Source organism: Ochotona curzoniae, unplaced genomic scaffold, assembly GCF_017591425.1.
Source record: "Ochotona curzoniae isolate NIBS_2020 unplaced genomic scaffold, NIBS_Ocur_1.0 scaffold_2453, whole genome shotgun sequence".
Classification (NCBI taxonomy): domain Eukaryota; kingdom Metazoa; phylum Chordata; class Mammalia; order Lagomorpha; family Ochotonidae; genus Ochotona; species Ochotona curzoniae.
Window position 1 is genome coordinate 21635799 of NW_024467094.1, and position 26752 is coordinate 21662550.

General features: G+C 44.6%; 2 protein-coding genes, 1 non-coding gene and 1 pseudogene across 4 annotated transcripts in view; 2 read left to right on the plus strand and 2 right to left on the minus strand.

Annotated features, from left to right (window-relative positions):
• GDPD1 (glycerophosphodiester phosphodiesterase domain containing 1) overlaps positions 1-14204 on the minus strand; it is a 29963-nt gene extending 15759 nt beyond the window's left edge. Inside the window, exons 1-2 of one of the 2 annotated variants that reach the window (XR_005885930.1) lie at positions 13979-14184; positions 6345-6387 (exon numbers count right to left, since the gene is read on the minus strand). Coding sequence is in view for 1 of the 2 variants with exons in the window: in XM_041001077.1 (XP_040857011.1) it covers positions 6345-6387; positions 13979-14120 (185 nt within the window). In the remaining variant the exon portion in view is untranslated. Of the gene's footprint in view, positions 1-6344; positions 6388-13978 lie in introns of both variants that reach the window. The other variant, XM_041001077.1, reaches the window with a different exon arrangement.
• LOC121170126 lies at positions 9064-9621 on the plus strand (annotated as a pseudogene).
• Positions 11965-12038, plus strand: LOC121170581. The gene has a single exon (XR_005886007.1). It is a non-coding gene; the product is annotated as a small nucleolar RNA SNORD93 (small nucleolar RNA).
• A 5329-nt stretch (positions 14205-19533) lies between the features above and the next one.
• On the minus strand, positions 19534-24492 carry SMG8 (SMG8 nonsense mediated mRNA decay factor). Its single transcript, XM_041001229.1, has 4 exons — positions 22715-24492; positions 22027-22172; positions 20990-21862; positions 19534-20313 (listed from the first exon to the last, which is right to left on the minus strand). Exons 1-4 carry the CDS (start codon positions 24474-24476, stop codon positions 20116-20118), a joined length of 2979 nt encoding a protein of 992 aa, XP_040857163.1. The 5' UTR covers positions 24477-24492; the 3' UTR covers positions 19534-20115.
• Between the last annotated feature and the right edge of the window lie 2260 nt (positions 24493-26752).

Here is a 26752-nt window from a genome sequence, read left to right on the forward strand (position 1 = left end):
ATCCACTGCTAACTCCCCAAAATGCCCATGACAGTGCCAGGCTGACATCAAAGTTACGTGCTGGGAACTTAATCCAGGACTCCCACGTGGAATTCCTTCAGTCATCGCCTCTGCCTTCCAGCACCTCCACAGACAAGAAGCTGGTGTAGGGACCAGGATCCAGACATGAAATCTGGACACATTAGCCAGTAGGCCATGTGCCTAACCTCCTGTTGTGTCCACGAATGCCCCACTACAGCAGTGCCAGAGCCTGAGTCTGATATGAGAAATGGAGACATGGGTAAAAAGATTCCTGTGTCTGCAGCACCCGCAGACACACCCAAGAACAGGATGTGGGGATGGCCGGGCCATACACCTAGCCCCATATACAAGCCAGGACGGAGGCGTCAGTAAGGCGGTACAGACCTAGCACCTTCTGGCATGTGTGAGATCTTGGTCTGGGAGTAGGCTTGGTGGGGGAACTTGGGAAACTCCCCTAGTAGGCCATAGCTCCTGCTGGTGAGCATGTGATTCAGACCTGAGTGTTGGTCAGGCCAGGCAAGATGGTTCCATTCGATGGAAAGTGTGTGGGTTGGTTTTGGAGTTGGGCAGATCAGATCAAACCTTATGCTGTGCAGGAGCCAGGCAGGAGTGTGGGTCATACCTACTGGTTTGCATGAGTCAGGAATGGAAGGAGACTGGGCAGGGCTAGGCTGCAGCATCTGCCAGTGAAAGATGAGACTGAGGGTGCACCAGGACAGGCCAGGCTACAGCATCTTACGGCAAAGGTCAAGACGTCGGATAGGCTACGCTGACCTGGGTCAGAACAACCATTGGCACACCCAAAAGCTATGGCTGGGATCAGGGCTGGTTGGGGAGCAAAGGGAATGCCCTGGCTGGATTATGGTTCCCATTGGCTAGCATGAGAGCCAGAATAGGGGCAGCAATCTGGGCTGAACATGGTTGCAGTCTTCCTCAGCATGGGTGTGGACTGGGTCTGGGGTGTGCCAGACTGGTGCACCCACTGGTGCTCATGAGAACCAGGGTGAGTGTAGGACGGTCTGGGCTAGGTCTTGGCTCTCGCTGAATTGCGTGAGAGCTGTGTCTGGGCGTGGCTGGGTTGTAACACCCAACAGTGAGAACTGGAATGGGTGTGGACCGGTTGGGCAAGGCCACTGTTCCTGCCAGGATGGGAAGTGGACTAGGTCAGTCTGGGTCAAGGACCCACCAGAATAGGTGAGATAATCCATTGGGAGCAGAACTGATACAGGAGCTTGGAGAACTCTATCATGATGCAGTCCCTGTATCTGAACTCTAGAACCAAGGCTGGAAGCAGCCCAGATCAGGCCAGGTTACAGTACCTGCTGGCATATGTATAAATCAGGTCTAGGGGCAGGCCAGGTTGGGCTGTTCATAATACCCACTGGCAGAGAACCCGGATGGGATGCAGGACAGGCCAAGTTGGCCTGCAATACCAGCCAGTTCACATTAGGGCCAGGACTAGGGGCTGACTGGGCCGGGCTAGGCTGCAGTACCCCACCAGTATAAGCTGGAACTGGGCACAGACCAGGCCAGTCAGGCTGTAGCACCCACCAGCAAATGCTAAGGTAAGACAGGCTATGTCAGACTGGGCCATGGCAGTACATGTGAGACCTGGGGGGAGTGGTGCAAGCCTGGTAAGAGGGCAGTGCAGGATTCCCTGCTAGGCCACTGCTCCCACTGGTGAGCATATCTGGGACTGGGGACAGATCAGGCCTGCAGTCAGGCTGGGGGACATCCAGGCTGAGCTAACCGACTATATCCACCAGCGCATGCATGAGGTAAGTGTAGGCTGGCTGGGCTTTGCTGCAGCATCAGCTGGCAAGTGCTGGGACTATGGGCAAATCCTGTCAAGCTAGACTGCAGAACCACCTGGAGAATGCAAGATCCGGGAATAGGAATAAGCCTAGTAGGGAAACTGCGGGAACCCCTTTGATGGGTTGCAACTCCCAGAAGATTCCACGGGTGAGCATGAGAACCAGGAGTAGAGGAGGGTCTGGCTAGACAGGAGATGGCACCTGCCAGCATGAGTGTGGACTGGATAGTGGGGTCAGTTAGGTTGACGTAGGCTCCAATGGCCATTGATGTGTATGAGAGCTGAACGGAATGTGGGACAGACTGGACCAGTCTGCTGCACATACTAACAAGCACAAGAACTAGGGTTGGGGGCAGGCCTGGTGGGGATTATTGGGGGCTGCTCCAACTAGACTACATTTCTCACTGGCGTATGTGAGGGCTGAGTGTGTAGTGGGCTGGGTTGGTCTGGGCCACAGAATCCATCGGTTTGCATAAGAGATGCGGCTGGATACATAACTGACCCAGCAACTGCAACTACCAGCTTGTGCACAGGCTGATGAGGGTGATGGGCTGAGTTGGACCCTGTACCAGCAAGCACACATAAGGGTTAGCACACATAAGATGAGGTCTCTTTGAGGATCTCCCCAACCAAATTGCTGAACTCAGAACACTAACAAATGGGAAGAATTGCCGGATCGGTGAAATGACCGTAGAGTGCATGTTTCAGAACTGTGTCAGAACTGGTCCTCCTCAGTGGATAAAACGGAACAGAGGACAGCATGTCCTAATGCACATGGAACATAGGGAAGTTCACTGGGGCCTGTGGAGGACATCTGGTGCTATAGCAGAGGAAGGGGAGCAGAACAAATTGGACAACTACCCTAACCAAGCATTGACAGCATATATCTGGGCAAACAGAGACTCTAAGCTGGACTATGTCAGCCAATGGAACTTGGAAGAATTTCCTTATCCTTGGTTCAGCAATCAAGAGCATTTCAGAACCATCAAAGCCACCTGGCAGAACCCTCGGAGCATGCTCCACATTAGAGACACTGATATTTGGTGGTCGTTCCCCATCCCCGGTACTGAGGTAGTAGGGAGGCTGGGTATCGCTTCTCCCCTTATATCCCCCCTTCCCTGAGATATAGGAGGAAGAAAAAGAAAATTTGAAAGCAATGCTTTCACCCACTTTCCTCTAACCCTTGAACCCTGACCAAGCATGTAAACATCATCAAAAATAAAAATTTAAAGAAAAAAAGATTCCTGCTTTTCAAGAAATAACAGAAGAGCCACCATACTTATAACATATGGGAGATGGTATGTATGAAAGCATTTTTAAAAACACATTAAAGAGTTTTGTTTGTTTTTAAGTATGAAGGACTAGCATTTGACATAGTGGTTAAAGGCACCAGCTGGTATGGCCGCATCCCATAGCAGAATGTCTGGGTTTAGGTTCCAACTCGGGCCAGGCATGGAGCCTAGTGGCTAAAGTCCTCACCTTAAACATGCTGGGGTCCCATATAGGCACCACTTCTAATTCCAGCAGCCCCACTTCCCATCCAGCTCCCTGCTTGTGGCCTGGGAAAGCAGTCAATGATAGCCCAAAGCCTTGGGACCCTGCACCTGTGTGGGAGACCTAGAAGAAGCTTCTGGTGCCTGACTCCTGGCTTCGGATTGGCACAGCACCAGCCGTGTGGCCACTTGGGGAGTGAATCAGCAGATGGAAAATATTCCTCTCTGTCTCTCCTCCTCTCTGTATATCTGAATTTCCAATATAAAATAAAATCTAAAAACAAAACAAAACCAAAAAGTTCTAGCTCTATTTCAGATTCCCGCTTCACTGAGAGACAGCAGGTGATAGTCCTGGCTGCCAGGGTGGTAGATGTGAACTGAGTTCCTGGCTTCCTTCCACCTTTGGCCTAGCCTAGCCCTGACTCACATGGGTGTCTGGGGAGGGAACCAATAGGTGGGAGTTGTATTTGTCTCTCACATACACTGTCTCTGCCTTTCAAGTAAATAAATGAATAAAGTATGAGATGCAGCTACTTCTCTTCACTCCTCTGGGAAGTGAATTAACAGAAAAGCAATCTTTCTCCTATTCTGCCTTTCGAATAAGTAAAAGTAGAAATGAGCATTGTGGCATGATGGTTTAAGCTGCCATTTGGGACACATAAATCTCATACTGGAGTGTCTGGGATCCAATTTTAGCTCTACTGCAGATTTCTGCTAATGTGCCTTTGAGGCATCATGAGAGCCCAAATGGTTGAGTCCCTGCTGCTCCAGTGAAAGGTCCAGATGGAGTTTCTGGTTCCTTTCTTTGGCCTGGCCCAACTTTGGTTATTGACAGCATTTGGAACTTTCCAGCACATGCAAAATTTTTCTTTCTATCTCTGTTTCTGTCTTTGTGCCTTTCAAATGAATAAATAAAACTTTAATAAAAAATTAATTAAAAGATAAAAACATTTCAGAGAATCAAAAATTTAAGATTCAAATTGTGATATTTTCATATATATCATACTTATCCTCAAATCTAGTATTTTTGATAAAAATTGTTAAAGAATGTAGAGAACAACTTTAACAAATAATTTATTTCAAACATAGAGGGTACCAGAATCACACAAATTTAGGAGCTATTACTCCCAAGTCAGCTACATCAGGCAACAAATGATAAATTATACTGTATGTGTTTACATATATACATGTAGCTCAGAGGAATCTGCAAATGTAAAATTACATATATATCTACATTTAGCTGCACCTAGCTAGCCAGGTATACAATCTAGGTTAAAAAAAAGTAACTGAAAGTAATTTAAAGCATTCAGTTGCATATTCGATGACTGAAGGGAAAAAAAATATATTCTTATAAGAGGTTTTAGAGATTGTAGTTAAAGATTCTATATTACACAAAAGATCTTTTAAAAATTCATGGAAAATGTGTATCATGAAAAAAAGTATAAATTTCAAAAGTTTTTGATCTCAAAGTAAGCTTCTTAAAAATTTCCACATTTTCATGAACTTATTAAAGAATAAAAGATGACAAATATAAGGAAAACAAGCATTGAGATGAACCCAGACTGTGGAGAAGTAGTTCCTTTGGATCTAGTAACAGGAAAAATAAGCCCTAAGGTCCCTTTAAAAAAGAACAAAATATGAGGCTTATGCTGTGGCATAGCAAGTAAAGCCAACTGCCTGTAGCACTGGCATCCCACATGGGCACTGGTTTGTGTCAAGACTGCTCCACTTTCAATCCAGCTTCCTGCTAATAGCATGGGAGAAAACAGCAGAAGATGGTCCAAGCGCTGGCCCCTGCACCCACATAGGAGATCTGGATGAAGCTCCTGGTTCCTTGCTGCAGCCTGGCCCAGCCCACACACTGTTGTAGTCATCTGGGGGGTGAACCAGTAGATGGAAGATTCTCTCTCCGTATGTATACACATACACACACACATAACTCAACTTTCAAATAACTACACAGATCTTAAAGTATACATTTGAAAACATACAAGTACCTCCCATCTTCCAGTTTATTCCCCAAATGTCTGTAAGAGGCAGGGCAAGGCCAGGCTGAAGCCAGGAGCCTCAATACGTGCCTTCTGCATGGATAGCAGGGACTCAGCAGCAGGAGCCAAGACTGCTTCTTCCCAGTGTGCTGAAGTCAAGAACAGAGCTGAGATGCAAATTCAGACACTCTCACGTGGGGTGCAGGTGTCCCAAGCTGCATCTTAAGAGCTAGCTGTGACAGGTACCCCTTCAGGATATCATCAATAGTAAAATGCAAAACAAAACCTGAAGTCAGATTCTCCCAATCTTAGATATATTTTAAAATGGCTCCCAAATTGCCTAAGAATAATGTCTTTCACTGGGTTTAACTTTTCACAGTCCCTGTTCTCTTTTTCAGCAAAAGTTGACCAGCATTCTCACCAGCAACCAGTGTTAAGTGCTGCCTCTAAGCACAGAGAGACATCTACCCCTGAGCTTTCCTGTCTCTCTCCTGCTGCTTCTCAGAAAAGACATCTCCATGAAATACAGATCAAGTGTAAGTAGAATCTTTTAAAATCTGCTGTATTTAAGGAAAGTAAGCTTAACAGCCATAAGGTCCCCAAGAAAGAAAATCAGACAGCAGGTTCAGGTCTGTACAAAAACTACTGGATACAAGGACACATAATCCTATTCATAAACAGCAGAAGATGTAACAGCTGTTTCATTTTCTCTTTTTCTCCAAGACTAATTAGCATGATACACAGTACGTTCTTTGTTGCAAATGTCTTTCTTTTTTATCTCCAGCTTTGGGACTATGATATCTTTTGACTACCCAAAGCTTCAAACTGGTTTTTCAGTTCTACAGAAGCCAAACAGTCTTTGTAACACTTCAGACTGATTGAATTTTAAAAGAGTGATTTTTTTTTCTCTAAGAGTGATTTTAATAAAATAGGACTCACTGTCACAACTGAATGTTGTATGTATACACTGCACTTTTTGACTCAACCTCACTTTAAGCTGTTTTTAAAAGAATACTTTCATACACTTACTGATGAAAGGCTGCCATTGTGTTTTCCAAATTTTCTCCAGCACCTGTGAAAATATAAAAACCAAACTTCACTTACTTAGCATTTTGAACAGTATCTAAATATACAGATATATAGATATGATCTGTTTATCTGAAAGGCAGAGCTATAGAGACAGGAAGATCAGAGACAGACTTTCCATTCACTGGCTTACTCTACAGATAGCCACAATAGCTAGTGCTGGGCCAGGCTAAAACCAGAAGCCAGGAGCTGCATCTAGGTCTCCTGTGCAGGTACCAAAGGTACAAACGCTTGGGCCATCATATGCTTCTTTTCCCGGGCCATTAGCAAGGAGCAAGTAATGGAAGTGAAGCAGCAGGAACACAAACCAGAATCAATATTGGATGCCAGCATCACAGATAGCACCATTACCCACTATGCCACAATGCCAGCCCATGAACAATTTATTTTTTCAAAATCTAACAAAATACATCTAACAAGTCCTAATGTTTACTTATCATGTAGACACAAAATAGAAGTGTTTTTAAAAATATAATGGTAAAAAGTTACATCAACACAAGAAGGTTAGAAACTAAATCTGATTTTTAGGCTATAACATCTGCTTGTTTACCAAAGGAAAGACAGAAAACTTGGTACACACACATCTCTTCAGACTTATTCTTTCTTCTGTCTTTCTGTAGTCTCTTGCGCATATATCTACCAAGGTATTTGTTATACTATAGAGTATGCTATTTTGCCCCATTCCCATGAATTGCATAAAAGTTGATGGTGTTAATTACTTTAAAAAAAATATTTATTTGAAAGTTAAGAGGGCTAGCAGGTTGGCTCACAGGCTAACTAACCCTCCATCTCCACGCATAGACAGCCCATATAAGAGGCGGTTCATGTGCCAGCTGTACCACTTCCCATCCAGCTCCCTGCTTGTGGCCTGGCAAAGTACAGAAGCATGGCCCAAAGTCTTGGGACCCTGCACCCGTCTGAGAGACCCAGAAGAAGCTCCTGACTTCAAATCAGCTTCTCTGCTACAGCTGTTGTGGCCATTTGGAGAGTGAGCCAGTGGATGGGTGATCTTTTTGTGTCCACTCTGTAAATCTGCCTTTCTGATCAAAATTAAAAAAAAAAAAAAATCTTAAAAAGAAAGATAGTCAGAATTACAGAGAAAAGGAGAGGCAGAGAAAAAAGAAATCTTGCACTAGCTAAATGTATGTAACGGCCAGGGCTGGACCAGGCTAACAGCCTAGAGCTCCATCTGGATCTCCCACATGGGTGGTTGGGGCATATGTACTTACTTAGGTCACCATTCTCAGGTACATTTTCTCAGGTACATTAGAAGGGAACTACATGAGAAGTGGAACAGCCAAGACTTGAACCAGCACTCATGTGGGATCCTGGTATTCCAGGCTGTGGCTTAACATGCTGCACCCTAACATCAGCTCCTGTTTAATTACCTTCATAAAAGGCACTATGGTGCAGTTTCTGAGAGTGAAACTGGAATTAGGATGGTTGGTCTATTCAAATATGGATAATACTTGCAGGTCAGGCAATTTGTTCTAGTGGTTAGGCCCCTGGCTAAGATGCTCACAACCCATATCAGAAAGCCCAGGTTCAACACCCAGCTTTGGTTCTTGACAGCTTTCTGCTAAAGCAGACCCCAAAAGCAACAAGATGACTCAACTAAATGGGTTCCTGCTATCCTTGGGAGACCTGGACTGAGTTCTTGACTCTTTCAGTCCTTTGGAATTCAAGGACATTTTAGGAGAGAGAATGGGAGGACAGGAGCTCTCTGTTTCTACCTATTTGTCTCTCAAATACATAAGTAAAAATCTAAAAATACACTTGAGTGACCTTATGTTATCCAACCTCTACAGTTGAGCTTACTTAAGTGTGAGAATGGGGATAGAGATACTACCCATCAAACAGGACTGGCATAATTCAATGAGTTAACATACAAAGTGCCATACATCATAAGCTCTAAAAACTGACAGATTTTCACTTTTTAACATCTCTAAAGTTAGAACATATTTTACAAGGAGTAACATGTAATAACTTAACTCTCAGTCATTTCTCTTAACAGTAGCTAAAAATTGGGCCTGGTGCAATAGCCCAATTGGCTAATTCCCCACCTCCAAGCTTCAGGATCCCATATGGACACCGGTTTGTGTACCAGCTGCAACATTTGTCATCTAGCTCACTGCTTGTGGCCTAAGAAAGCAATGGAAGGTGGCCCAAAGCCTTGGAACCAAGCACCCATCTGAAAGACCAGGAAAAAGTTCCTAGCTCCTGGATTCAGATTGGCTTAGCTCTGGCCGTTGAGGCCACTTGGGGAGTGAACCAAAGGATGGAAGATCTTTTTTTCTGTCCCTCCTTCTCTCAGTAACTCTGCCTTTCTAATGAAAATAAATAAATCTCAAAAAACAAAACAAATAAAAAACATAGTACTTAAAAACTGTGCATCTTATAATGTAGTCTTAAGTTCAATGAAATACTATAGTGAACATTCAGTGGAAATAAAGAACCCTGTAATTGTCATCATTCCTGTTATCATATAACTACTGAAGATTAGGAACTCAGTCAATGTCCATTCACTGGAATAATTAATATCACAATGAAAAAATGAAGGTAGACGCTGATGTGAATATACTGATTGATAAAAATACCATATGCTGGGTCTGTAAAGCTGTGCAACTGGGCCATGTGCCGGTGAGAGAGCCGCCTGGGGAGCATGTCCAGTTTCTCCAAGGCGTCCCAGCAATGGACCACTTTTGCCCAAATGTGGTATCTCTTAGATGGGAAAATGCAGCCTCCTGGAAAACTTGCAGCCCTAGCATCGATGAAACTCCAAGGACTCCAAGCCTATATACCATCAACTGAGTGACCGTGGCCATCATGTTGTCATAATGAACACAAGACACATTGCATTTTCTGGAAACAAATGGGAGCAGAAAGTATACTCCTCACATACTGGCTACCCAGGTGGATTTAGACAAGTAACAGCTGCTGAGCTTCACCAGCACAATCCAGTGGCAATTGTAAAATTAGCTGTTTATGGCATGCTGCCCAAAAGCCTTCACAGAAGAACAATGATGCAACGACTACATCTTATTCCAGATAATAATATTCCAGAAGATATTCTTAAAAATTTAGTGGAAGAACTTTCTCAGCCAGGCAAAGTACCTAAACGACTTGATGAATACACACAAGAAATAGAGGCTTTCCCAAGAGTATGTTCTCCACCTGAAGATTATCGCATAAAGTAGCAGTGAGGCGACTGGAACTTTCTTCTGACAAGTTCCTCTAACTGTGGGACAGAGCAAAGCAATTTTTCTGGTTCTGCGTTGATTGTATATGCTAAACACTTTTAAGGAAAGGTCAGGGAGGGATATTCCTTCCAGAGGAAATTGCAATAAAATACACAACTTGTAGAATTATTTTATTACATAATCTTGTCTGAATGGTTTAAATGGTGATTAAAAGTTTTCTTACTTGATAAAAAAAATACCATATGCTTTTGCAATAAAAAGATAAATCTAAAAAAATAATAATATTACATACCAGGTGAAGAGTCAACTAGCATTATACATACTAACTAAAAGCTGTAAAATATTTTTCTTTTTTTCCTGTCTTTTGTTAAAGATTTATTTATTTTGATTGCAAAGTCAGATATACAGAGAGGAGGAGAGAAGAGAAGAAGATCTTCCGTCGGATGTTTCACTCCCCAAGCAGTCGCAACGGCTGAAGCTGAACCAATCAGAACCCTGCACGAGGGTGCAGGGTTCCAAGGCTTTGGGCTGTCCTCAACTGCCTTCCAGGCCACAAGCAGGGAGCTGGATGGGAAGTGGGGCTGCTGGGATTAGAACTGGTGCTCACATGGGATCCCAGCACATGCAAGGCGAGGACTTTATCTACTATCTACTGTGCTGGGCCCACCAGCTCCAGACTTTGAATCCATTCAGCTCCAGCCAGTTGTGGTCATCCGGGGAGTGAACCAGTGGAAAGAAGATCCTTTTCTTTGTATCTCCTTGTCTCTGTAAATCTGCCTTTCCAATAAAAATAAATTACTTAAAAAAAAGAGCTCTTCTGTATCCTTCTTTTTTATCTTTCAAATAAATCAAATAAATCTTAGAAATGCCTAGGGATGTGTGTAATGTATGCTTTAGAAAGGCAACAACAAGGTCTATTGCACTGAAGTTTTCAAACAGAATATTTCCTACTAACAAGGCAAAAAAATTTTAAAAGGACTGGCACGTACTAGATTAAGCTTCTGCCTGAGATGCCAGATTCCATAGGGGCAATGTTTTTTTTCTTAGTGCCAGCTGCTCCACTTCTGATCCAACTCCCTGCTGATGTGCCTGGGCGTGCCGTGCACCCATATCAGAGAGCCCAAGGAGGCTCCAAGCTCCTGGCTTCAGCCTGGCCCAGCTCCAACCATTGTGGCCACTGAGGGAGTAAACCAGATGATGTGATGGAAGATCTGTGTCTCTCCTCTCTATAAATCTGCTGTTAAAATAAAAAGAAGTCTTTAAAAAAAAAGAAAAAGAAAAATCAATCTTAGTAAAAGACAAACAACTTTGAAAACATAAGTGATCTTACTTCCTCTCTATCAATTTAACAGTTTATGGCAAAATACAATTCCAGGGATCTTCATCCACTGGTTCACACCCCATATGGCTGTAACACTGATTCAAATCAGCTGAGCTGATTCAAATCCAGGAGCTTGGAGTTTTCTCTCCAGGTTTCCCACATGGGTACAGAAATCGAAGAACTTGAATCATCCTCCATTGCTTTCCCAGGCCATAAACAGGGAGCTGGGTCCGAAGCAGAGCAGCTGGGACTTGAACTATTGCCTATATGGAATACCAGCACCACAGGCAGAGGCTTACTCTACTATGTCATGCTGCTAACATCATGCATTCACATTTCTAAACAGTTCCACAGTTGTGATTTGCCTGATCAGGGTACCAATCAAAGGAATGAAGCAAGGCACTGACTAAAATGCAAAACAATGTAAACTCAAAAAAAAATATATATATATATATATATGCACACACTACATTTTTAAAAAGCAGGGTAAATGGTTCCCATTTTATAGATAACTATAGCTTATTCCCAAAGTTAACTATAAACAGATCTGAACTCTGATAAGGTGATTTAAATCTTTATCATAACGCTCTTGTAGTAGGCATAATAGTATATACATTTACAGTTTCAACTTATACCAATTTAGGTGCACATACTTTATGTATATAGAATAATCAAAGTATCAACATTGGAATGGCCACACATCTGAATTATAAGAAAAATCAAACATTTTCAGTTAGTGCAACCAAGAAGCCCAAATGTTAGCAATTTCACAGAGCCCAGCAACTGTAATCAGTGTCCAAGACAAAACTTAAAAAGCAATCAATGCGGGCCTGGCCTGGGGAAGCAGTCGAGGATGACCCAAGGCCTTGGAGACCTGGAGGAAGCTCCTGGCTCCTGGCTTTGGATCGGCGCAGCTCCAGCTGTTGCGGCCACTTGCAGAGTAGATCATCGGACGGAAGATCTTCCTCTGTCTCTCCTCCTCTTTGTATATCTGACTTTCCAATAAAAATGCATATAAATTTTTTTTTTAAAAAAAAGCAATTGGCCAAGGATGAAAACCCTTTGCTGATTCAATTTGCTCCTGTGCTGATGGGTTAAAGGATTTACCTGAGGCCAAGGTGAAGAAAAAAAAAAAAAAAGCAATCAACAGAATATCTCCTTTCTGGTGCCTATGTCACTGATTTTCCAGAAATGTAGTATCTTGAGTTGCAAAGTGTTTCTTGATAAACATATCCCCCTTCAGTAAGGTTTCAACTGCATTCCTTGGTACATACATTCCAAAAAACATCTTAAGCACTAACATATGGGAATAATAGTCCCAGTAGGCCCATGATATGGATAAAAAATGAAATACATAAAAGAATCTGTAGATAATTACCCAGCTTCCCACAGAAGGCTCAGTTACATCTCTGAACACACAAATACTGGAATAATGAATCAGAGTTTTAACCTAAGAAACGATATCGAAATGACTTTACACCTAGGAATGAAACATGTTTAGAGTATTTGCAACAGTAAACGAGAATTCATGATCCATCCACCTTGGCTTGGCTTTGACACTAGCCCTGACGTGCTATCACACACGGAGTGCTTTTTTCACCTGTACGATATCACCGCATTTCAAAGACTACTTGTATTTCTTTTCAAACAGAAACCTGGTTTGGATTTATGGTTTTTAGCCAGCACTTTTTTCTTTTGGTGAATCAGTAAACACAACTGCAGGATGTACTGCTTCTCCCCAGAACTGGAAATTGCTCCCATGGCAACAACTAGACTACTGAAAGTTGGTCCCTTGTTTTAATGGTTGAAGGTGCAGTGCTGGCGATTATGTCATCCCACAGACAGGAATCAATTACACAATAACACAGCATTTAGTGAACAACTGTAAAAGTGAAGCGTTTCATGAGGGGAAGAGGAGGGCAACTACACAAGTCACTTAGCAGAACCATCTGATAAAATTATCAAGATTATGTAGAATAACCATAATGTGCTTCTGTGACGGCTAAAACTTTATTCCTGACCATTTAATGGCACTAAATCGAGTTTACTGTAAATACCTAACATTTACCATGTCAAGCAACACACTGTAAACCCAAGCAATTTTACTCGTTCAACATTCATCCCTGAAGAACAGACGAATTTGATGAAATAATTCTGTCTCGTAATATTTTAGACATTATGCTTGAAATGAAGTCACATTATTACACAATAATGAGGAGACAAAGACTTGGGCCCATTATCTGGGAATTAAAGGGGAGGGGGAACTATCTCGGCTTATTTTAGCACGATACTTTTCGGGGTGGTGAGCGGAAGCCCTTGTCTTTGCTTTCTTTAAAGGATACCATCTTGTCATAAACCAAACCCACGTGGTGTAGAATGTGGGATGGTGCTCAATTCAACAAACAAAACCAGGTGCGAGGGTTGAACCCCTGAGCACCAAGACCCTTCATTCAGGTCCTGCTCCCGTTTAGCCCAAGCTCTCCCTGTGACCTTGGGAAACGTCTCTGGTTTGGAGCTCTCCCCTTCTCCATCACCCGTGCTGGGAGCTGGGGGTGGGGCCGGCCCCAGGCACCGCAGGCACCCGGGTTGCAACCCGCTCCAGGGCCGTGTAGGGGCTCAGCCGGGCCCCTCTCCCCGGGTCCAGCAGGCTGGGCCACCGGCTCCGCTCCCGGCCGGCCGTGCCAGGCACCCCCTCCTCCGCCGCCCGTGCCCTCGGTTCTGCCCCGAGTTCCCCCTCATGCTTTGCTGCCCAGAAGGGACCCTGCGACCTTCCTTGCCTGTACCCACCCTTCAGTCTCACCCAGGTCGTTCCTTCTTCAGAGAAGCCCCACCATGGCTCGAACTCGCTTTTCTTTTCCCTCCCTCAGGACGACATCTCTTCCCACAGCCTTCCCTGCGAGGACGCCTTCTATTCCTACCACACTCTCCCTCAAACCCTCGCGTCTATTTCCATCCGGCTGCGTGCTGTGGAAGCCCCAAAGGACCCTTAAGTTCTCCCTGGGAGAAACAGCCTTCCCTTTCCCCCTCCGCCCCCGGATTCTGGGGACCCCTCTCACCTCCGCGGTGAGAGATGTGTTTACTGAGGAATCGCTGCTTCTTCCTCTGGTGCAGCAAGGTCGGGTATTTAAGCAACAAGAATGAGGTCACCAAGTAGCCTCCGAGAGTAGACAGAAGATACAAAGCGGCGGTGGACGACATCTCGGCACCCTGGGCGAAGTCTACCGGCTCCGGTCCCTCTGAACTCGGCAACGGCAGCGGCGGCTGCTCGAGGTCGGCTCGCCCCCCGCCGCTGCGAGCGCTGCAGCGCACTTGTGGGGCCGCTTCACTACGCAGGCGCAGCCCGACCCCAGCGCCAAGCAACAAAGGGGGACGCGCAGGCGCACGGCGGCGCCCGGGCAGGCGTCTGCCCAGGTCCTGTAGTGAGCGCTGGTCACCCAGCCCTGCGGTCCAGAAGCGCCACACTGAGGCGAGGAGGTGCAGGCGTGGGAGTGACTTCGCCCTCTCTCCAGGAGGGAAGCCGCAAGACTCCTGTCAAAAAGAAGGATTCCGCATCTGTCTGAAATCCAAGAAATTGTTCCCGTTGGAAGTTTGGTTGAACAAATAGAGCCCTTCATTTGTCTCAGAATTTTCTCTACGGTCACCTATATCATATAGTTCTTGAGACAAGAGACTTAAGACTGGATCCTCTGCTCTGCCTTTTACTAAGGACGTGCAGTACCCATGCCTGATGCACCGTTAGCACTGAAATAATCAATTTACAAATCCAAGGAAACTTTGGCAGGCTGTTAAGTTCACATTTAGGAGTCCTAGAAAGGCTGTAAAAACTAAATTCCAGAACTCTGCTGTTTCATTTTCATCCCACGCATTCCAGACTACTAAAACTCCAAGAGTAACATTTCAGTGCAAAGAAAGCAAACCCCAAGGGATGCATTTTGGCAAGAAGAAAATGTCTGTGTTTTCCAGATGTAGAAAGCAGAATGACAATTTAAAATTTTGTGACTTGATTTTTCATTCTGACCTTGAGTAAATCACTCCCTTCTTCATCTTCCTTCTTCCTCATTTCACAATGAGGAGGTTTTGACAATAACTTCCAACTCTGACAGCCTATTAATGATCTTCGTTCTCAGGTATTCCAGCTTTTTTCTTCCATGATTTTCTTATTTAACTTAATATTCTGGCTTTTTATTTTTTTTAAAGATTGATTTATTTTTATTGCAATGTCAGAAATACAGAGAGGAAGAGAGACAGAAAGGAGATCTTCCATCCATTGATTCACTCCCCAAGTGACCACAATGGCTAGACCTGAGCCAATCTGAAGTCAGGAACCAGGAGTTTCTTCAGGATCTCCCACGCGGATGCAGGGTCCCAAGGCTTTGGGCCATCCTCGACTGCTTTCCCAGGCCACAAGCAAGGAGCTGGATGGTAAGTAGAGCCAGTGGGACTAGAAACGGTGCCCATATGGGATCCTGGCATGTTCAAGGTGAGGACTTCAGCTGCTAGGCCACGCTGCTGGGCCCTGTCAGTTTACTTTGAAAGTCCTTGGGCCTGGAATGATAGCCTAGCAGCTTAAGTTCTCGCCTTGAATGCACTGGGATCCCATATGGGTGCCGGTTCTAATCCTGGTGGCTTTGCCTCCCATCAACTCCCTGTCAATGGGCTGGGAAAGCAGTCAAGGATGACCCAAAGCCTTGGGACCCTGTACCCACCTGAGAGACCTGGAAGAAGCTCCTGGCTTCAGTTCGGCTCAGCTCAACATTGCGACTGCTTGAGCAGTGAATCATCAGATGGAAGATCTTCCCCTTTGTCTCTCCTCATCTCTGTATATCTTTCCAATAAAAATAAATCTTTAAGGAAAAAAGTCCTCAGTTATTGCATCCAAGGAGGGTAAAGCTTTTCCTCTGCACTCCACTCTTCCATGAATGTGACGACTATTTTTCGGATGAGCAGGATGTGAGCTGGGAAAGGAGCTGGCGAGGGGAACACAGCTGAGAGACTTCCAGCAGTCTCCGGGCTGCAGCCTTGCACTGCTAACATGCCTGCCTGTTCTGTTTTTATCCAACGTGGCTGCTGGCACTTGAGTGCCCATCAGGCACCCGAGCCTCACACGCATGATGACCACGTGTATATTGGCTGCATGAGAAGATGCTGTACCTTCCTGGAGATCTCCATTTGCACAGAAGCTCTAAAATCTGTACTATATGTATATTTGCTCAGGGCCCTCCCACTTGCTGTTCTATAAACTTTGGAACAGCCTGAATTGTGAGTAGGAACAGCAGATGCTACTTCGCTCATAGAAGAACTTCTTGTATTCAAGTCTGAATGTATACTATCCCTGTAAATAAGTCCTGCTATCTTTAGTGCGCAAAAGCATCTCTTTGAATTCTTCTCTCACACGGAGACAAGAATTTGGAGTAAACCCAGCTGGGGAATCCTACCCCCACAACAGAAGCACATACACCTTGTTGAAAGCGTGAGAAAATTAGCACTAACAAGGCAGGCAAGTTAAAATTCTAGAAAAGTGTTTTTAAGTTTTTTGAATTAAACCAAAATGGGCAGAGATGGCTTGGACAACAAAGAAGTCACATTGTGAGGGAAATAAGTTGCTCCAAAGTTAATAACACATTATTTAAACAATGAGATGAAACTGACATAAAAATAAATTAGGGGAAGAAAAGCCTTGAAAAAAAATCAGCAACAACTGGCATGTTTGTAAAGAAAACACTGAAGTGCAAAGAGTTTAAGTAGCTTATTCAAGGTGACAAAGCCAGGGGCTGATGTTATATGACAAGAGCGCCAGTTGTGGTTTAATCCAAAGAGTTAGACAGCCTTGTATTGATTTTCTCAAAGGGGAAAGATCTGGGTGCCTAGCATTGTGGCAGAGCATGCTAAGCCACCCCTTGGGATGCCCATATCCCATATGGAAGTATCAGTTCCACTCCTGACTGCCAATCTTACTACCACATCTAGGAAGGCAGCAGATGACCCAAGTACTAAGGTCCCCAGCGCTCATGTGGAAGACCAGGATGGAGCTGCTGGTCCCTGACTCTGGCCTGGCCCAGTGCTGCCTATTGCAGCCATGTGGGGAGTGATCTAGTGAATGGAAGTTTTATTCTCATTCTGTCTCTCTCCTGCCCCCAAGTGGTTGGGCCCCTGCTGCCTATGTGGATGCTCTTCTAAAAGCCGCTGGTTCCTGGCTCAGCTTTGTTTGTGGCCATTTGAGCAGTGAACCAGCAGATGGAAGGGCTCTTTCTCTCTTCTCCATCTCTAACTTTTAAATAAATATATCTTTCAAAAAAAAAAGTTTGAACATAAGTAAATTTCAAAAGACAAAAATAAAAATTTTAAACTATTAGCCAGCTTTTGTGAAAAACTCTGCAGAGCCCAAGTGTAGCAATATTTGCCACTTCTCAGGATAGACAAGGAAATTGTTCTAGGCCTCCCAAATGTGTGCGGTGTCTGAAGGTTTGGGGCTATACTCCACTTCCTTCCCAGGCCACAAGCAGTGAGCTGCATGAGAAATGGAGTGGCTGGGACAATAGGATGCTGGACTCTATGCCACTGTCCATGCCCACAAGGATAAACCAGTAACTGTTCATGAAGAGCTACGCTAAAGTAATAATATAGGGGAATTTGGTGGGGGTGTAGGGGATGGGAAATCCCAGGGCCTGTGGAACTGTATCATAGAATGATGGTAATAATTTTAAAAGAAGTTAAATATATAAATGTTTTATTTGGCTAGAGCTTCATCGATCCAAAGCCAGGAGCCAGGAGCTTCTTCTGGGTCTCCCACATGGGTGCAGGGTCCCAAGGCTTCGGGCTGTCTGCAACTGCTTTCCCAGGTCACAAGCAGGAAACTAAATCAGAAGGGGGGCCACTGGGACATGAATCAGTGCCCATATGGGATCCTTGCATGTGCAAGGCGAGGACTTCAGCTGCTAGGCTATTGCACCAAGCCCTGATTTGCTTTTTTTTTTTTTTTTTTTTTTATCATTTATTATTGGAAAGTCAGATTTATGGGAGAAGGAGATAAAGAAAATGACCTTCCATCTACTTGTTCACTCCCCAAGTGACCACAACAGCTGGAGCTGAGCTGATCTGAAGCCAGGAGCCTCCTCTGGGTCTCCCATGTGGGTGTAGGGTTCCAAGGCTTTGGGCCATCCTCCACTGCTTTCCCAGGCCACAAGCAGGAATCTGGTGGGAAGTGGAGCAGCCAAGATACAAACCAGTGCCCATATGGGATCCCAGCACATGCAAGGTGAGGACTGTAGCCATTAGGCTACTGTACCAGGCCCTCAGTTTTCATTCTTATAATATAAGGCTATACATTTGAAAGACTACAGTTTTAAAATCAGAACTCTGAATTTAAATTCTGGGTAGGTATTCCTCAGCTGTGTGACCTTGGATAAATTATTTAACCACTTCAAGCTTTAATTTCCTCATCTGGAAAATAGGAATAATGTCTACCCTGCAGTGATTTGAGGAGTAGAAGTGATGTGTGTGAAGTACTTAGTAAAGGACCTAACAAGTGGATATCCACGAAATAACTATTACTACTGTATTTTATTCATTAAACAATAGTTATAATAAGAGCAGCTATCGCTACATTTAGGAGCCAGATTTACCCAGCATGATTTTTCTAATTTTCTTTATTTTTTGTTCTTCAGAGGTCTTTTCCTGCTTATTATTACCAAGATACAGTTCAAACAGTACCCTTATGGGAGACCCAAAAGAAGCTCCTGGCTGCTGGCTTCGGATCGGCTAAGCTCTGGCTGTTGTAGCCACTTGGGGGGTGAATTAGTAGATGATCTTCCTCTATGTTTCTCCTTCGGTGTGTATATCTGACTTTCCAATAAAAAAATGAAAATGTATATAAAACTAAATTTTTTTTGTTTTTTTGTTTTTTTTTTTTTTAAAGATTTATTTTTATTATTTTTTATTGGAAAGACGGATATACAGAGAGGAGATACAGAGAGGAAGATCTTCCATCCGATGATTCACTCCCCAAGTGAGCCGCAACGGGTCGATACTATGCCGATCCGAAGCCAGGAGCCTCTTCCGGGTCTCCCACGCGGGTGCAGGGTCCCAAAGCTTTGGGCCGTCCTCAACTGCTTTCCCAGGCCACAGGCAGGGAGCTGGAAGGGAAGCGGGGCTGCCGGGATTAGAACCGGCGCCCATATGGGATCCCGGGCGTGCAAGGCGAGGACTTAACCACTTGCGCCACCGCGCCGGGCCCAAAACTAAATTTTTTTAAAGATTTCTTTTTACCTTGTTAGGACTCATTTAAGATGTGGTGTCTCGGGCCCAGCGTAATGGCCTAATGGCTAAAGTCCTCACCTTCTTTGCATCAGGATCCCATATGGGCACCGGTTCTAATCCTGGGAGTGCTTCTTCCCATCCAGCTCCCTGCTTGCGGCCTGGGAAAGCGGGTCAAGGGCAGCCCAAAGCCTTGGGACTCTGCACCCACATGGGAGACCTGGAGGAGGTTCCTGGCTCCTGGCTTCTGATCGGCTCAGCTTTGGCTGTTGCAGTAACTTGGAGAGTGAATCATCAGACGAATGATCTTCCTCTATGTCTTTCCTCCTCCCTGTTTGTCTGACTTTGCAATAAAAATAAAGATAAAGATGCGATGTCTCATCATTTCAAGAATGATACAGTAAGAACAAAATAATCTAAAGTACCAGAACTGTGAGCAAAACACCAGATGTTTTCTGTTTGTTTGCAGTTAAGTCCAATCAGCCTTTGTTGCATTACCAGATTACCTCATGGATCATTCTGTTTCGAAGATAATCCCGCAGAGCAGTGAATTAAAGAAAATTCCCGCTAGAACATCATTTTAACCAAAACAGTTTGGGTTCAACATGATTATACAAAATTCAGTTACAATAAAAACACATTTTATTATGTACAGTGGAAACAAAAACAAGAAAAAAGAGGTATTAACGATATATTCCTTTCTTTTTTCAAGAACAATCCATCTTTATTTGGAAGTTGTTACTTTATTTACAATAAATACCAGTGATACCATGAAATAGTAGAACAATTATTGTCCAAATACTGAACTCCTGTAACCAAAACACATTTTGGGCTTAGGAAAACATGGAATACATATACTGAAAAAAAAAAATAATAATAATCCACAACCCATCAAAAACAAAAACCAGCTCACGTTAAAATTATACTGGCTGGAAAACTCTTACTGTGTTACTGCTTTAAGAACCCCACGGAGCACCTTGTAGCTCATTAACTGTACATTTTCCTTGGGAGGGAAGCAAGGTCCCCTCTCAGTCACATATGCATAAGGAAACCTCAGAACCCAAAGCCCATCAGGTGGTAGAGTGATTTCCTGCTTTTCTGGATAAAATACTGGACATGGTGGTGGGCCTGGCTGGACCTGAAAAATACAGGTAATACAATTATTTTTACAGTTCCCTGTAAAAAATAAAAACCTGAAAGATAAATGCTCAAGCAGTAAGTTCAAAAAAGCACATAAGACTAAGCAGACACGGGTACACTCCTATTTCTAATCATATCCACTACTGTATTGTGTAGTCTCAAATGTTACCTTGCTTTTCCACAGATTCTGAAACAAATGATGAAAGTTGATAAAAATATTCTCTCTCTTTTTGTAAGATTTAGTTGTTTAGTTGAAAGAAAGAATAAGAGATAAGGAGAACAGAGAATCTTCCATCTGTTAGTTCAATCCCCAAATAGTTGCAATAGGCAGGGTTCAGCTCAGGCCAATAATTAGCAGCCCAGAACTCCATTCATTCTCTCAGTAGGGTAGCAAGGATCCAAGTACTTGGCCCATCATCTGCTGTCTTCCCAGGCACATTATCAGGCTGTTGGATCACAACTGAAGTAGCTGAGACTTGAACCTGTACTCTAATATAAGATGCAGGCACCCCAAGAGGCAGTTTAACCTGCTGTACCATAACACTAGTCCCCTACAGTTTAAGAAACATGACACTAGATTTAAAAAGGCAATTAAATTTAAGATTTAGTCAATGAAACAAACAGCTTTCGTTTTATCCTATACTTTTCAAAACAAGAGAAAATTCTATTCTTACCTGAGGCATGAGTATTATCTGCAAAGGAGCATCAGGAACCACTACAAAAAGCCTCATGAGCTGAGCATAATGTGGTTTAAGCCCTCGGCCCTGGGACGATGACAGAATATACAAGGGCATATCGCTGTTGAGAGCTTTTAAGGCTGACTCCTTTGGCCCACTTCCCATCACTTTCATGACCTTGTCAGGTCCTGAGCACATGAATCTCCGACCTCGGGAATCTTCATACTCAAAGCCCACAAAGGCCCTGGCTATGTCATCGCGCCGTCTTCCTCTTCCCATTACAACTGCACTTCTCTTTCCAGGGATAGCTTTATTTGGAGCGGGCCATGAATTTGTATCTAAGTCTCCTTCTTCCTCAGCTCTAGTCCTGATGACAATGTCCCAAGGCATCAGATAGTTTGTTCCTGGAATGAAGCCCTGTTGGTCCAAACCTGTATGAAAGTTGTAAGATTTGGCAGGGCCAAGTTTGACCAAAGACCAGCTGGAGAATTTGGGTAGGAGACCTTTAGGGCAATTTGAATGTAACATGCCTGGGAGGTATTCAACTGTGGATGCCTGTCGATCAACCAGGTTTGGTCTTTTCTCTGTTTTGACTTCTCCTTGACCATGAACTTCTGGATTGTCGCCTCCTGCTTGTGGGTCAGCTGGATAGGTACCCAAGCTGTCTGTAGACTGGCCCAGACTCAAAGCTAAACTTAAGCTTGTGCTCTCTCCCTGGGTTTGAGGTTCTTTTTCCTTTAGTTTATCAGCATCTGAATCTGGAGGGGCAGGAGAGGATTCATTTTTGGCAGGAGCGGGATCTGGAGTACTTGGTTCAAATACTGGGAAATTGATATGATCCAATTTTCCACAACATTTTTCTTCCAGAAGCTACAGAAGAGGAAAAACAAAAGAGTATGTAAAAACAACTCTTCTTTATATCTCACACTTTAACTGCATTTACTCTTTTAGGTATTTTGCTTTTGAAAATGATGTATGCTTTTACTCAGATATTTAGCAAGAAAAGAAAGAAGAAAGAAAAATTTGGTCTCTACCTGATAGAAGTCATAATTAGCTGCCTTTATATCAAAGGGATCATCTCGAGGCGCCTGCTTCCTGCCACAGTTACAGGCACCTGTGGATCGAGCCCGGCTATTGTGATATAATACAGGAGGGTTTCGATCAGCCTCTGGCTTTTCTCCTAAAAAAATACAACAGTCACAATGCATTTCACAAAAACAATGCAGAATCAAATTTACTTGGCCATTCTGACAACATTGAATCTCAAAATACTCCAAATAGTTCTTTAGAGATAATAAGAAACACATTCCCCAACATAAAACCCTAACTGAATACATATAACAAAAGGAGTAAATACATAACATATATTTTTAATCTAAAGTTTCAAGTTTCTAAGTGAATCTTTCCTTCTACTATCATCATTATGGTGACCTTACACACCACTGTATTTATTTTAGTTCAACAAATTCTCCAAAAAGAAAGTTATTAATATGCAATTTTTAAATCTTGACCAACAGTGCTAAATCTTTCATTACAAGAAAACAAGAAAATAGTCACAGCTGGGATTTTGCTTTTTTCTCAGTGAAAAGAGAAAACCTACAGCTGATGCTGCTAAGTTAATGCAAGGCTCTTTTAAAAATACATCATGAACTACCCTGAAACGAGCATAAAAACAAAGCTCGAGCTTTTGATTTCAAAATGCTGAAAAAAAATGTTCGCTACCTGATTTAGGCAATGAGTGAAATTTATGAACGCAGTGCTGATCCGTTAAACTCCTCTCCTCACAGAGCTGATGGCCATTGCTCCAAAATTTGTAGCAGTCCTCGTGTAATTGCATGGCGTATTTGTGAAAGGCTGGACCTCTGGCATGCTGGCTGTACACGCGCAGCGCCTGTGCCAGCTGATTCTTATGAACAGTCATTGTGTAGTTATGAGGCAGATTCGACTGGTAAGCGCTGTGAGCCATGGGTAAAGCTTTTTGGCAGCGGTTTTCCGAGAATTTCGTGTCAATATCCAAAAACCCTTCCAAGACTTTAATACTGCTTAAAATCTTCGATGTTAACTCCCCAGTGGGTGAACTCACGTCCTCCTCTTTCCCGTCTATAGCCACTTCATACAGCTTGGCAGCTGCAGAGACCCACTTCTGATACGTGGGGAGTTCAAAATGAGAAGGCTGAGGATTCCTGCCCACGCTGTCATCAAAACCTTTCTTGCTCAAGACTAGCTCCACGTGCTGCCACAGGAACTCCCGGAGCGTGAAGTCCACCAGTTGGCCCGAAGAACTGGAACTGCTGCTGCTGTCGGTGTGGAAGGACAGGGGCTGGCGATTGTGCTGTCGCATCACCTGATATCGCCTGGGCCCAGAGAGAGTGGCGGGTACCAGCAGAGACTCTGGGTCCTTAACAGTACAATGACTCCTCAGTTGGTCCAGCAACATGCCTATGGGATCTTCCTCCTGGCTGCCAGGGACTATGTACACAAAAGCTTGGTTGGCAGGCACGGTGAAGAGACAGTTGATACTCTGGTTAGTCAAGACACGACTCTTCCGGAAGATTCTGTAGATTTGGTCCTCCAGGGCATGCTGCAGTCTCCTTTTGGGAGAATGCTTTTTGGGTTTATCTGGGTGAGCTGGATCTTGGTTCCGAGGGGGTTCGACCTTGAGGGCGCCATTGAGTTGGAAGAGGAAAAGGAGTCTGGGTGGGCAGGGTCGGCAGTTCAGCTTCCAGTCTTTGCCCACAGGACAATCTTTAATGGCTGTTTTGAGGAGGGGCAGGACTTTCTGTCTTAGTCCATCCAGGGCCCTGAACACGCGATCATAGGTGATATCGAACGAGCAGGTGGGGTGGACCAGGAGCAGGATGTGACAGACGGAGAAAAGGTAAAGGAGACTGAGGCACTGCAACTTCTCCTGGTGCTTCCAGAACTCGTGCGTCTCCGCGTGAGGTAAAGAGAGGCCACCTCCGGCTTCCCCGCTCTGCAGAGCCCGGCAAGCCCGCAGCAGCTGCGAGTTGTCACAGATGGAAGTGAGAAGAAGATAAAGGACTTTGCTCTCCTGGTTGTAATAGGCCTGCAGCAGGCTGTAATCCTGCGCACCCGCATCAGGTCGGCTAGCCTCCGCGGCAGACGCGCCTCCCCGAATGGGGTCCCCGGAGGCAGCCCCAGCATCCCCGGCTCCGCCAGCCTCCCCAGCGCTGCCAGGCTCGGTCCGGATCCCAGGGCCAGGGTCCCCGGGATCCTGGTGGCGAAACAGAGGAAAGACCTGTCGGTCGCACACGGTGTTCACTAAAGAGAACTTCTCCGAGTTCAGGCGCAGAGCCGTCTTTCCAAAGATTCCCACCACGCAGATCTCATCCTCTCGCCACGGAGGATCGGGTCCGCCAGCACCGCTCGCTCCGCCCTCTGGCGCGGACTCTCCGGGACTTTCTGCGCCGCTCCAAGCCGAGGCTCCCATAAGGAGCTCTCGTAAGCTGACAGGTCCCGCCATGGTGGAAAAATCTTCTCTCGAGTCCTTCCTGTCCTCCCAGTAAACCCAACCGACTTTTGTGCAATCTTGAAATCCCTCCTCCTCTGCTTCAGCTTCTGTTCTTCTTTCACTTGGGTTCCGCTTCCCTCTTTTCCCCTCTAGGGTTTTACCCGAAGGTTTTCCCTCAGTCCTACAGCACGAAGGATTTAAGTTTACACAAATTGAGGCTATAGGAACAGAGGTATCAGAAAGAAAGTTGGCGGGTGGGTGAGCCGGCATTTGCCCTGGTGGTTAAAACGCTACTAAGGGCAGCCCGCTCACGCCCTGGGATCGAGTCCTGCCTCCAGCTCCTGCTGGGGCTCTGGGTTCCCGCTTTCTGCCTGTGCGCAGCCTGGGAGGTTGAAGTGATGGTTCCAGTATCTGGGTACCTGATATCTACGTGGGAGGCTGGAGTGGGTTTCTGGGTGCTAGCGTGGGGGGCTTTTGAGGAGCGAACCAGAAATGAGAGGTCTCTTGTCTCTCTTGACCCTTCCTTTGAGTAATGAGCTGGTTGTCGTGTCCCAGTGTGCATCTGGGCATGCTGTCCACGGCACAGACATCAGCAGCTGAGGAGGCCCAGCCCCAGTACATGCACTCCAAGGTCGGACCACACATTCTGTGATTTTTCCCTGTGGTGAGATTCTGATCTAGAGGCCTAGTTAGGGAGTTCCCAAGAAACTTGGCCTGAAGTGACCTCAGACTTGACTCTATATGCACCAGACAGTGCAAATTTAGTTTTGGTCTGTCTCCTGTACCAGCCAACGTACATACCGGTGACTACAAGGAAATACAAAAATATAAAAAATGTCCATGTATTCTTATTAGAAAAGATGTTCAGTTTAAGCTCTGCCATACAGTTTAAGCTTTGCCGCACAAACAATGTGAATTGCAGGTAAGTACTACTAATTTTTCATCTCTTCCAATTTGAGCAAAAACCTTTCTAGAAACATCTTGCAAAGAAATGTGAACAGATTTCCTTCTTTTGCCCTATCCACAAAGAAATGTAACTCATGACATCAATGGAAAAGAAAGGTAGTTATTCGAAAAATATACGGAGTGCAAGCTTTTTAAAAACATTTTTAGCAGGCTGTGACGAATATATACCCGAATATTAACTCTGGGGGAAGGGATGTTTGAATCGTTTTATTCTTCGTTTTTATTACTTTATTTAAAAAAAAAAAGATTTATTTACTTTTATTTGAAAGTCAGATTTACAGAGAGGAGGGACAAAAACATCTTACGTCTGTTGGTTCACTCCCCAAGTGACCACAGTGACCAGAGCTGAGCCGATCCAAAGCCAGGAGCCAGGAGCTTCTTCTGTGTCTCTAGTGCAAGTGCAGGGTCCCAAGGCTTTGGCCATCCTTGACTGCTTTCCCAGGTCACAGGCAGGGAGCTGGATGGGATCTTGGGCAGGCAGGACACGAATCAGTGCCCAAATGGGATCCCTGCAATTGCAAGGCAAGGACTTCAAGAGCAGTTTTAGGTTTGCAAAAACTAAACAGAACATATGGAGTCCCCATATGCCTCCTTGCCATGCACAGTCTCTCTGCTTTCTGCAGTAACAACTTTGTTACAATGGATACACTGATACCTCATTGCTCAAAGTCTCTGTTTTGCATTTCCCATATACTTAGCCATCCACTACCCAAAAACACAATGACCAGAATTGAGCCAGGCCAAAACCAGGAGAAAGGAACTCACTTCATGTCTCCTAGTTGGAGGCTAGGACAAGTATCTAATGTTATGTATCTACCATTATAGTGTCTTAATACATGTTCCGTGTCCTCAGAATCCTCTGTTTTCTGCCTATGCACCCTTCTCTGATTCCCCAACCTCTGGCAATTTTGTATTTCATACAATTTTGATTTCTCTAAAATTTCCTACAAATGGAATAAATACTATGTAGCCTTTTCAGATTGGCTTCTTTTGGGTTAACTTTGTTGCATATCAGGTTAGGCTTCTGTCTGCAATGCTGTTTTACTCACAGTTTCTCATAGTCTGAGCTTCAAAAATCTTTTTTTTTTAAGATTTATTTATTTTTATTACAAAGTCAGATATACAGAGGGGAGGAGAGACAGAGAGGAAGATCTTCTGTCTGATGATTTACTCCCCAAGTGAGCGCAACAGCTGGTACTGTGCCAATCTGAAGCTGGGAACCAGGAACCTCTTCTGGGTCTCCCACATGGGTGCAAGTCCCAAAGCTTTGGGCCGTCCTTGACTGCTTTCCCAGGCCACAAGCAGGGAGCTGGATGGGAAGT

Excerpts from the sequence above, each read along its gene's own strand:
- SMG8 (XM_041001229.1), bottom strand. The coding sequence starts at position 24,476 with ATGGCGGGACCTGTCAGCTTACGAGAGCTCCTTATGGGAGCCTCGGCT. Across the intron at positions 22,173-22,714 it reads TCACTCATTGCCTAAATCAG|GAGAAAAGCCAGAGGCTGAT; the intron begins GTAGCGAACATT and ends GTATTTTTTTAG. Across the intron at positions 21,863-22,026 it reads CTAATTATGACTTCTATCAG|CTTCTGGAAGAAAAATGTTG; the intron begins GTAGAGACCAAA and ends CCTCTTCTGTAG.